Source organism: Mastomys coucha, unplaced genomic scaffold (genome assembly GCF_008632895.1).
Source record: "Mastomys coucha isolate ucsf_1 unplaced genomic scaffold, UCSF_Mcou_1 pScaffold18, whole genome shotgun sequence".
Lineage (NCBI taxonomy): Eukaryota > Metazoa > Chordata > Mammalia > Rodentia > Muridae > Mastomys > Mastomys coucha.
Window position 1 is genome coordinate 108330050 of NW_022196900.1, and position 11591 is coordinate 108341640.

The 11591-nt window shown below is 41.2% G+C and overlaps 1 protein-coding gene across 11 annotated transcripts in view; it reads right to left on the reverse strand.

The window, feature by feature from the left end:
* The window catches only part of Kif1b (kinesin family member 1B), a 137068-nt gene that overhangs the window by 52543 nt on the left and 72934 nt on the right, over positions 1–11591 (reverse strand). Inside the window, exon 21 of one of the 11 annotated variants that reach the window (XM_031379491.1) lies at positions 7536–9963. The exons of the other annotated variants lie outside the window; for them this stretch is intronic. Within the exon in view, the coding sequence (XP_031235351.1) occupies positions 8479–9963 (1485 nt within the window). The 3' untranslated portion in view covers positions 7536–8478. Of the gene's footprint in view, positions 1–7535; positions 9964–11591 lie in introns of those variants that run through there. 11 annotated transcript variants of the gene reach the window in all.

The following is an 11591-nucleotide window of genomic DNA, read 5'->3' on the forward strand; positions in this document are numbered from 1 at the left end:
TTTTCCTGTGTGGCTGCACTCATCGTGTGTATACATGCGCACACCTTTTCCTGTGTGACTGCACTCGCCGTCTGTATACACGCGCACACCTTTTCCTGTGTGACTGCAGCCGTGCTGCTTATTTATTCATGCTTGTTTATTCTCGTGAGTGCTGGGACACACATGTGCTGCAGGCAGGCGGGAGCCAAATGACAAGTTTTAGAGTCTCCTTCAACCATATGGGTTCCCGAGATGGAACTCAGTCAGCAGGCGTAGCAGCAGGTGACGTCACATGCTGATCCATTTTGCCAGCCCATAATAAAAAGACTTCTAACAAGTCAGAACCAATTCAATGTATAAATAAATGTTGACTGAGTCTCATTAGATTAGAACACACATTCTTCTAAAATTTGTATTTTTCAGATAAATAAGAAGAGACTTTTTAAATGGCTGTATATTACATGATGTAGAACTAGCATAATCTATTAATAAAAACTTTGATTTTAGGAGATATATGCATAGAAACATTTAGGAGTCAACTATCATTGCTGTCTCCAACTTTCAAAGTAAATCAGAGAAAGTAAATAAAGCAACCAAGAGGCTGGTGACATAGCTCAGGGGTTAAGAGCACTTGCTGTCTTCCAGAGGACCTGGGTTCCATTCCCAGCAACCACATGAGATGGCTCACAACCACCTGTAATTCCAGAACCAGGAGACTCAGTGCCTTCTGGACTTGGCAGGCACTGCAGGGCATATGAACTCATAAAGACACATCACATGCACATAAATTAAAAAATGAATAAATCTTTAAAAAAGTTCATTGTACCACTTTCTTTTTTCAGTTTCTCCGAAGTCTTGCAATGTGAGCTGGGTGGTCCTTCAGTATTTTCCCCTTAAAACCTGTTTAAGGGTTATGGGATTCTTCTACCAAAAAGAGAAATGCCTGCAGTCTCATCTAAAAATCTTCAAGTACAAAAATCTTTTATCAGGGCTGGAAATATAGCTCAGAGGTTAAGAGCACTGACTGCTCTTCCAGAGGTCCTGAGTTCAAATCCCAGCAACCACATGGTGGCTCACAGCCAACTGCAATGGCACACAGGTGTACATGCAGATAGAGCACCTCATACACCTAAAGCAAAGAAATCTTAAAATGCTTAAAAACAACAACAAAACATTTTATCTGGGGGATTTCTTCAAGAATAAGTCTATAAGTTAGTCAAATTACCATACCTCACACCCCCAATGTCGATAAGGTGTGAGGGTAACTTTCTTTACATGCACTGGCCAAGCTTCAGTGGGAGTAAATGATCTCTCATCACCCTTGGGATGGCAGAAAAAAATCAACCCCCATCTGAAACTGATAGTTCAAATAGCAACACCTTTTTTTTTTTTTTTTTTTTAATAAATCAAAGCCCCTTCCCAAACCTGGCTGCTTATGAGATTCCAAGGATATTAGTATGTTATAAGGTGTGTAGGTGTGCATGTGTGTGTGTATGTGCCCGCGCGCGTGCTTGTGTGCCCGTGTGCGAGTGCATGGGGGCCAGAAGGTTAGCACTGGCTAGAATTGCATGTGATTGTGAGCTATCTCACATGGGTACTAGAAATCCAAATTCAGTTCTCTGTAATAGAAGCAGTCTGAGCCATCTCTCCAACCTCTAGACATAGACATTCTGTATTCCTACTGGTAACCCGACGCTGCAGACATAGAGTTTAGTAAGGAAAAGGTCACGTCGCTGCGGGGTAGAGAGATGACAGACAGTACACATGGCACACACTACATTTTGGTAGAGAGAAGCATTCTGAAGAACGTAAAGCAAGGCAGACGACAGATGAGGGATTACTAGGAAGAAAGTAAGGAGTGAGGGATGCCAATGGGAAACTGACAGCAGCCCAGAGACAGCCGGGGCGCTCTCACTCCGTGAAGCACTTGTTAGGACTTTACAGCACCCTGTAGTTTTCTCTTGTGGCCTGCCACACAGTATTGATAAACATCAGTGTTGCCATCTGCCCAGTGGCAGCTTCTCTATAATTTTGAATTTCACAAGTACAGGGACCATACTGTCACTTACCACCCAAGCATCTGGCACACCTCTCTCTTCCAGACAGAAACTGAGTCAACAATGACTGTCTTTAAAGTCAGGGAGCAGCAGACCATGGCCTGCGTGCTGGATCTAGCTCCTGAGGCCTGGATCTAACGACAAGGGCAGCAAGGCTTGAAGTATTACTGAGGACAAGAGTCTATTTTGGTGGCAGAGTCTATTTTGCCTGGCATGTTCACAAAGCTCCATCCGGTTCCATTCCCAACACCAATTTTAAAACTTGGTTACTATCTGGCTTTTCAGAAAAATGCTTTCCAAACCCAGTTCTACCTTAACAGTTTGCCCAAGAGTCAGACATCACCTAGGTCCTTTGAATGCAAACGATCAAGTCTCATGCCAGACCTAGTCAATCATTTATTCTGGGGATGGACCCAGCATCAGTCTACGTTCTCACAAGACTTCTAGGGTTCTGTGACACATTACACCCAAGAGTGACTGCTCTGAGTCCTATTAGCTTACATATTCATGGAAGAACCAAGCAAGTGCATAGACAAGATAACCAGAGGTGGTAATTCTTAAGATAATGTGAGTTTATAGAGTGTTTGTCTAGAATTCACAAAGCTCTGGATTCAATCCCCAGGCGTGGTGCTATATCCCTGTCACACTAGCTCCGGGGAGGTGGAGGCAGAAGGAACACAAGTTCAAAGTCATCTTCAGCTACACAGGAAGTTCAAAGGAAGAATGGGATACCCAAGACAATATCTTAACAACTTTTTAAATTTTGAGACATGGCCTCACTATGTAGCTCTGGCTGTCCTAGAACTCACTATGTAGATCAGGCTAGCCTTGAACTTATAGGGATGCATCTGCCTCTGCCTCCTAAGTACTAGGATTAAAGGCATATGCCACCGTGCCTGGCTAAAAAAGTAAGTGTGAGTTGACCTAGGGTGGGCTGGGGTAGGAAGAATGGCACAGGAGCAGAGATTTGGAAGAAATAAACATGACAGGAAACAAGCTGCAGTCATGAGGAAGTATGGCCGAGGAACAATAGGCCAGAGGTATCTATTCTGTGATATTATTAAGACATGAAATCAGAGGCTGGCAAAGAGCCACGATATGTAAAGCTTTATAAACAATGTGACAATTCAGGTTTCAAAGTGTGATGGAAGCTCATGAGGCCGCTGACCGGAAGTGACTTGGATTTTAAAAAAGATGGCTCTGGTTACTGCATGGACAGTGAACGCAATGAATCACAAACAGAAGCAAAGGCATTAAATACAGCTACTAGGTGAGAGCTGACAGAGGCACGGTTTGGTATCGCTAAGATGACAGTTTAGGCAAGGTTCTGGATAAGCAGCAACAATAGAAACTGGGCTTGAATTGAGATCACAGCAAGCAATCACAGGAATGGAGATGGCCACCCATGTCCCAGGTGACTTCTTGTCAGCACTTAAATGTGCTCCTCATTACCAGGGAGACAATCTCAGAATGATGTCTGCTCCCCAAGGGTCCAACAATTTTTAAGCAATGATTTAATTTGTTTTTAGATTTATTTTATGCATACTTATGTTTTGCCTGTATGCAGTATGTGTAGTGTGTGTGTGTCTGTTGGATCCCTGGAATTTGAACTGGGGTAGTTGTGAGCAGCCATGTGGGTGTGGGATTTGAATCCAGTTATTCTGTAAGAAGAAGTGTTCCTAACCACTGAACTATCTTGCCATCCCCACTCCTCTCCTTCTCTTTGAAGATGCAGGATCTCATGTAGCCAAGGCTGGCTCATGAGATCTCCCTGTCAGTTTCCATAATGCTGAGATGACAGGAGTAAGCCATCATGCCCAGACATGGGCATTGTTTCTAAGATCAGAATAGCTCCCATGTCCCTTTTGGCACTGCTTGGAGAAGCCCTCTCTCATCTGGATAAAGTAGCAACTTTCCAACTGGTCCATACGGCTCTGCATTGCCTGCCTATAATCTATCCTCTACACTGTGACCACAGTGAGCTTTCTACAAGGTGGATCTTAGAAAGGAATCTCCCTGTAGACACGGGGTTGGTAGTTTCTCACACCAGTCTGGTCTCGTTACACCTCCAGCCTCCTTGTCTTTTGTCCACCACAACAGATGTGGCTTTCTGACCATCCCAAGTAATTAACATTTCCCTCATCTTGAACTGCCTTCCTCCCTGTCCTTCCTTCCCTTGTTTTCCACTTTGGAAAGTTCTCAGTTGTACTGTGGGGCTTGCTATTAGCTCAGGGTTTCCTTCCTCCACAAACTTCTCCCACTATCTTCTAGTTTCTCCCAGAGCAGAGAAATGCAAAGTACCTGGAGGAGAAGGATGTGAGATGTGGAACAGAACAATTCAAGCTTTGCCTCTCTCAGAAAGCATAGTATATTAAGAACTCATGTTGTATATGAGGTACATGTGTTGTATTCTCATCTGCAATGCACAATTTTCCAACTTGAAAAAAATATGCTAGGTCTAAAATTTTTTTAAGTAATTTATTTTCATTTTATTTTTATGTGCATTGGCATTTGGCCTGCATGCCTGTACATGTGAGGGAATAGGAACCACTGGAACCTGAATTACAGACATCTGTGAGCTGCCATGTGGGTGCTGGGAATTAAACCTAGGTCCATTGGAAGAACAGCCAGTGCTTTTAACAGTTGAGCGACCTTAGCTAGGTCCAAATTTTTAATAAGACCATAAAAAAAAAATCAAAATTCTGTTTTGTCCTGTTTCATCTTTAGCAGACTAACAATAATGAATGGAGAAAAACTGAGGCTAAAGCAGAGAATAAACATATGTCACTTAAAATAATTTCAGATCATGGCCACATAATGAAAATTTGAAAAGTTTAATGTAAAATGAAATTAATATTATTCTTACTCATATATTAAGAGATTTTTATTTAAGAGAAATAGCATAAAGTATAACGTAAAGCATTTTCTTATCATTCTGTGCCACTAGAGACAAAGCCCAGGTCCTTGTGTGGTAGGCTAGTGTCCCATTTACCTATATCCTGGCCCTGAACTTCATAAACTAGAAAAGGACATTAGATGCAAAAGCTTTAAAGTCCATACAAAATACAAAGAAAAGTATACTTGGCACACAACTATCTTCAGATGAGAAAGCAGGAAGAGGCTGAGAAATCAGTATACCCTGTTTCACGTCCCTCTCCTCCCCATTGATAAATGACACTTAAAATGATCATTCCAAGGTTTATTTCATGAAGACTTTATTTTTTTATATTACAAACTAACTCTCCCTTTCTGAGAAGGCAGTGTTACACTCAGACAATCTTCAAGCATCATTTTAAGAAATTGAGAAGAAAACCAGAGTTCATCAACAAGAAGATTCACAACTTCTTTTTACAGTAATAATAGGAAAAACAATACATTTCACAACCTAAAGTAGGCCACACTAAGTCTACCTAGAGCAGAGTTTAAAATGACATCAGCTGGACAGGGATGAAAATCATTTGTAACAACTCTGTCTCTAACAGTACAGAACATAAGCTTGCTTTACACTGAACCGAAGACTTCACCACACCACAGTAGGCCACAGGAAGCTCCTCTGCTCTCAGGCTTCTGAGTAAGTCATTAAGGCAAGTCAACAAAGGACCAGGAAGGCACCCGGTCCAGCAGTGCCCATGGGAGCCCATGTAACTGCCTATAATCCGATAGCATTTAAAAGGTCAGGCATTGCTGTAACAGACTCAGTGTTTTGTTTTTAGTATCTTATATCTAAAGCACAAAGGTCAGTTCAAGTCACTTCAATGTAATAAACAATTCCTATTTGTTCTATCACCTATGAAAGGAGAAACAATTTGCTATACTAGAAGGATCAGAAGTAAGAGTAAAGGAAAAGCCCTTTGGTTTAAATTTATTAACCAGACTTTTTAACTGTCCATAGAATTACAGTCTGCTCTGGAAAACCTTATCCAATAAAGTAGGACTCTACTACAGTAGGACTACTACATGCTAGTTCCCACGCATGAACACTTTTCTCCATTTCACATTGATAACACCTAGGAATATTTTCATAATAAAATAATGCTTTAATGAAAACAAGTTCTCTTTGGTCTTGTTTAATTTAAGCTGAGGGAGAGATACCACCATATCAAAACAAAACCAAAATACAACCAAACAAAAAACCAAGCTGAGTCTGCTGACACACACCTCTAACTCTAGCAACTGTGGAAGCAGATGCAAAGGGATTACAAATTTAAGGCCAGTGTGGGCAAATCAAGGAGACTCTGTCTTAATAAGGGAGTAAGACCCCACAAAAGCAGGACGGTGCTTCATACGTGTTCAGTGAGTCAATCAAGCAATCTTGTACACACAGTTTTCTAAGGTAAGTGCTCTCAAATGCACAAAAGGACACTGCTGGCAGTGAATTCACTTCTTTCCTGGTTGTCTAGAAAATTAAGGGTTTCTTTAGATGTCTGGTCATTTCAGTAATACAAGGGCACTTGGATTAGCAGAAGAACAAAGGTAATTCTTTGGACTATCCCCCTGGGCAAAACACCCTGACATGTGTACATGAAAATAGTACAGACCCTTTCACTGTACCGTCGGCAGCGGGGAGTGAATTTGCTTAGTGTTTAGTAGGAAAGGAAAGCGTTTATCTGTAACAAAGTGAGACTATATGGACCTGAAATACCTTCTTTCAAGTTAGAATCTAAGTAATTAACACTTTAAATTTCAGAAAATGAATTTTTGACAAAAACCTAGACAGTCAGTCAAATTATGTGTGAAGAAGAAAGACAACTGTATATTTACACAGATGCATTAAAGTGACTGACTTGAGCCTACCAGGAGTACATTCAGACCAAATGGCACAGAGATTGTCGTCTCAATGAAGTCAACACACTCACTCAAGCAGGCATCACTCACCCAAGTTGAATCTGCCATATAAACTGTCACTGAAGATTAGAAAGAATCTAGCTATGAAAGAAAATGTACCTCCCCAATTTTTGGAAAAAAAATGTTGGAAGCAATTTTCTGTGCATTCAGACAGCATTTTCTTAAAAGAAAGAGAAAAAAATCCACTACAATTAAAATGAATGTGCACTAATAAAACAGTACCCACACACAAAGCAGGAAACAAGCACACAATCAGTGTCTTGAGGACCTCCTTGAGTGCTGTGCGAGCCTGGCGGCAAGTTTTCACACCACTGGAATACAGATGTGTGGTGCATGTGACCTACGATTCTTCAGCCCTGTGAATGCTGGCCATCTCTAGCTCTCCATACTGACTCTTAGAAAAGCCTCTGAAATTCTTTTCTTCCATTAAGATCCACCATTTCTTTCTATTTTTTTCTTTTTCCTTTTTTTTCTTTTTTTCTTTTTCTATTCAAAGAGGATTCTCCAGTGAGGCAAACTGCAAGCACAACATGGTAAAGTGAGGTATTGACAGAGTAGTGACTGTCCGTCAGGACTTAGCATTCCTTGCTCGAGGATCTGTGTGCACTACAACTGTTGACCAAGGAACAGTTTACTATATATACGGCTCCAGACTCAACCAAAGTTCATTTTTATTATCTCATCAGCTTTTGGAAAAAGACAGTGAAGAGGTGTCTCTCAGCCGCCTTCTTGCCATCCCCATCTCTTCCTTCTCACACTAAATAATCTTCTTAGAAACTTACACACATTGCTCAGAGCACACATTTCTGTTGGTATTTCTACTGGCATAATTTTAGCAAATACAGTTCATGCCATATGTGAGACAGTCAGTAAACTTCAAAATACAAAAACCAAAGAGAAACTGAGAAAGTGTCAAGTTCAAGAGTCTAGAGACATGACAAATTTTGTATATGTTCTAAGACAGTAAAAATTACCGACTCAGTTCCTTAAAATGTAGATTACGATGATGACGTGTAAGATGTAAGGCTGTGCAGGAGAAAACACTGAAGGCCTTGGATTTGTGCTTGTAAAAATGCCAATAATATTTAATGAAACGAACAGACACCAAGGAGAAGTCTAAAGCTGTGCCGACATAGCTGCCTGCCGTCTCCCAGCCAATCTCTAATGTGTATAGGTGAGAAGAGGCATTTCTTCAATATATCAAGTTCTTCTTTTGAGCATTTCCATAAAACAAGTGGCAGGCCTTTTGGGATATCAAAGCACTATTTAAAAAAAAAAAAAATCTTACACCAAAACAAGAGAAGCCAGTGTAAGTACATTAATAATCTAGGCACCATAGAGGAAAGTATCAGAAAAATACAGGGCCTTGATGTTTTATACCCATTTCTAGAACCTGCCCACTGATAATGCACAATCAAAAGGGAGGCCTTGGAACATTTACCAGTGTTTTACATTTTAACAATCAAGACCAGTTAGTATTTGTAGGAACACAACATTAAAATTATAATGCATATAGTAGGCACCAACTCAATCCATGAGCTAACATTAACACTGTCTGTTTCCTTTGCTACAACTTCAAGTTTGTCCAGTAATCTACTCATACTGTGGTTTCTCGACCCGCTTTGAGATTGGGTGCTGAGAATTGTCTCCTCATCCTTGGAGGTGTCACAAACTGGTTACAGTGGCTGGGCTTGTCAGTCTGCTTTTGACAGCAACCGGCTGGACTACCCTCTACCTGATCTCCAGTGTTATAATTACAGTAAGACTGACGGTGTTGGTGAATGTGACGCTTGGCCTGGAAAGTTTGTAGATCAGCAGTGGGATGACCGCTGTGGGAGTTTAGTGACTCCGAGGAGGCAGTTGCCTGGCAGCGTGTGTTTTTCGGTTGGCCATTATTGAGAGAATTGCTTCTCCAGCGTAGCTGAGGTGGTGGATGTTGATTGATAAGGTGCTCTTTGCTAACTTGGATATGATCCTGACTCCTTGTACCCTGGGAGCCCCATGCTGACTGGGCATCTTTAGAAGCTGCTCTAACCACTTTTTCTTGGCTTTCTTCTTTATTTCCTTTTCTTCCTTCTTCATCTTTTGGAATTCTTAGCTCAATAACCTCATCTTCTGTTATAATAATATGTGTCCCAGGACTCCAAGAGTTTCTGTGTTTAGGATTGCTCTTAAAGGGAAAGCGGGGCTTCCGGTTCTCAGGAGGGATGAACCTGTGGGGTACATTCTGCCGACGAAGCTGCTTTGTGATCTCTTGCTGTTGCAGGTTCTTAAACCGAATTTGCTCTTGTCTCATCCAACGTAGACGTCCACGTCTAAAAGCTGGATCCCCGTTCATCAGCTGGGAAACTCGTTCTTCTTTGCCAAGTTCTCCACTCTCTCCTTTACTGACACCATTATTACAGACGCTGTTAGCACTAGCAACTAGGGGCTCTTTTGTCTTGTGGTTTCCTTGGCTCTTCTGTTCCTGTGATCCAATCAATGGCAAGACTTTCTCCATTTTGAGCATTTTATTTCTTAAGACTTTGATCTCTTCATCTTTCATATTATTTTGCTTTTTGACTTCTTGCAAAATATCTTCCAGCTTGTCGATATGAACTTTGAGGTCATCTACATCTGTTCCACCTTTCCCAGTGACCAACATATCTTCAATCTTCTCGTCCCCTACCCCAACAGTATCCCAGACATCCCTGGCCACAGCCCTCCAAGAGTCCCGCTCATTGGGATCTTTCTTCCCATACATGGCACAAAGCTCTTTCATCTTAACGATGGCCAAGGCTTCAATCTCCTGCCGACTGTGCCTAAAATCATTCAGGGCAACCTCATAGCAAATCTCTTTAACAGCCTGAATCTTAAGATCTGAGATGGTGACCCACTTGGAATCTTTACTCAGGCGCCTTCTTTGTGGGATCTGATACATTTTAATTGGTTCTCGTTTCTTTCCGCTGCTGGGGAGGCCACACTTTTTAACAATGGTTTGTAACTTGCTGGGAGGTAGCTTTTCTCTCAGAGAAGTAATCAGTTTCCAGCTTTCTTCACAGGATCTCTTGTCAGAATCATCCCCGCTATCAGAATCCGCGTCCTTTGGAAAAACAAAATAAAAAAAATGGCCCCCAAATAACCAAAATTAAAATGTAAAAAGGAAAATCAAACTGATGAAAAAGCAAGCAAAATGCTTTAAACAAATTTTAAAACAAAACAAAAATCTAAAAACAAATTTAAAAAACCCCAAAACCAAAACAAAAATCTAGATGAAGAAATCTATTAAGACCTATGTATATGTGGATTCCTATTAATATAAAGATTTATTTGTATTCCTAATCCAAATACCCACTTTCTGGGATAAATGAAATACATTTCTTGGAGGGCTGAACAGTCTCTCACTCAGGTCATAAGAACTTAGTAACCTAGTGTGAGGACACACCTCCACCACACCAAGAGAAACACGGAAACCCCTAAGTCCCACACATGCTAACAGTCCATGCAGCCACTCTCCCACATTTGCCTTGGTTATTGCTGTTGCTTCGTCCAGAATCTCCTTCCCCAAGAGTGAGCACGGATGCATACAAAGATGTGACGAGCAGGCAGATTAACAAAAGGTTAGTAAGGCTGCAGATGCCAAGTTTTGTTTAGCTTTACTAAAATGAGCAACCCTAGAAAAAAGTTAGATAGAAAGTAGAGAAAGAAGCAAACAAATGATGTTAAAGTCCTATTTGCAGACCATGTAAGGTTCTTTTTTTGTTGTTTTTTGTTTTTTCGAGACAGGGTTTCTCTGTGTAGCCTTGGCTGTCCTGGAACTCACTCTATAGACCAGGCTGACCTTGAACTCAGAAATCTGCCTGCCTCTGCCTCCCAAGTGCTGGGACTAAAGGCGTGGGCCACCACCGCCTGGCTCCATGTAAGTTTCTTATCAGGCAGCCACCCTTTCCTGTTGGATGGGGTGACTCTGAAACCGGCCTCTCTAGAAGCAGATACTGCATCTGCCATTTATATTAAGGTTTGTTACTCTGAGACCAAGAAAGCATTAAAAGAAGATCACAGTTTATTTTTTATTTTTTTAACGCGATGAAGCAAATTATACCACCCTCTAAAATTTTAAGAAGTTACTAGAACAAAAATTAAGCTGGGCAAATAGCCCTTCATTAAATATAATTAAAAGTTTCCAGAGTAATAGCACATTTTAAACCTGCTTCCATGGGAGAGGGTACTTGGGCCTAGTACATGCTAGGCAAGCCAGCGACAATTCTAGTATAATAGAGTATTTCAGAAGCTAGGCATGGGAGCTTACACCTGTAGCCTCAGCACAGGTGAGCCTGAGACTAGAGGATTGCCACAAGTTCCAGGACAATCTGGGCTTAGTATAAGATTGTCCCCAAACATCAACAACAATGACAAAAATCAACCAAAAAAATTTCTATAGACAAAACAATTCATGTTTCTTATTTAGAAAACTCAGGTGGTTTCTAGCTACTAAGGACTACTACTTTTAAGTGGCACTGCTGCCAACAAAAACAAAGAATAAAGTGCATAGAAAATGGATATGCTTGGCTGTCTTTCAGTTACCTGAGCTTCGCATTGTTTCTATTCAAAATCCAAAAGGGAAAAAAAAAAAATCAAAGCTAGGCTTAAAATGTGGCTTCACAGCCGGGCGGTGGTGGCGCACACCTTTAACCCCAGCACTTAGGAGGCAGAGGCAGGCAGATTTCTGAG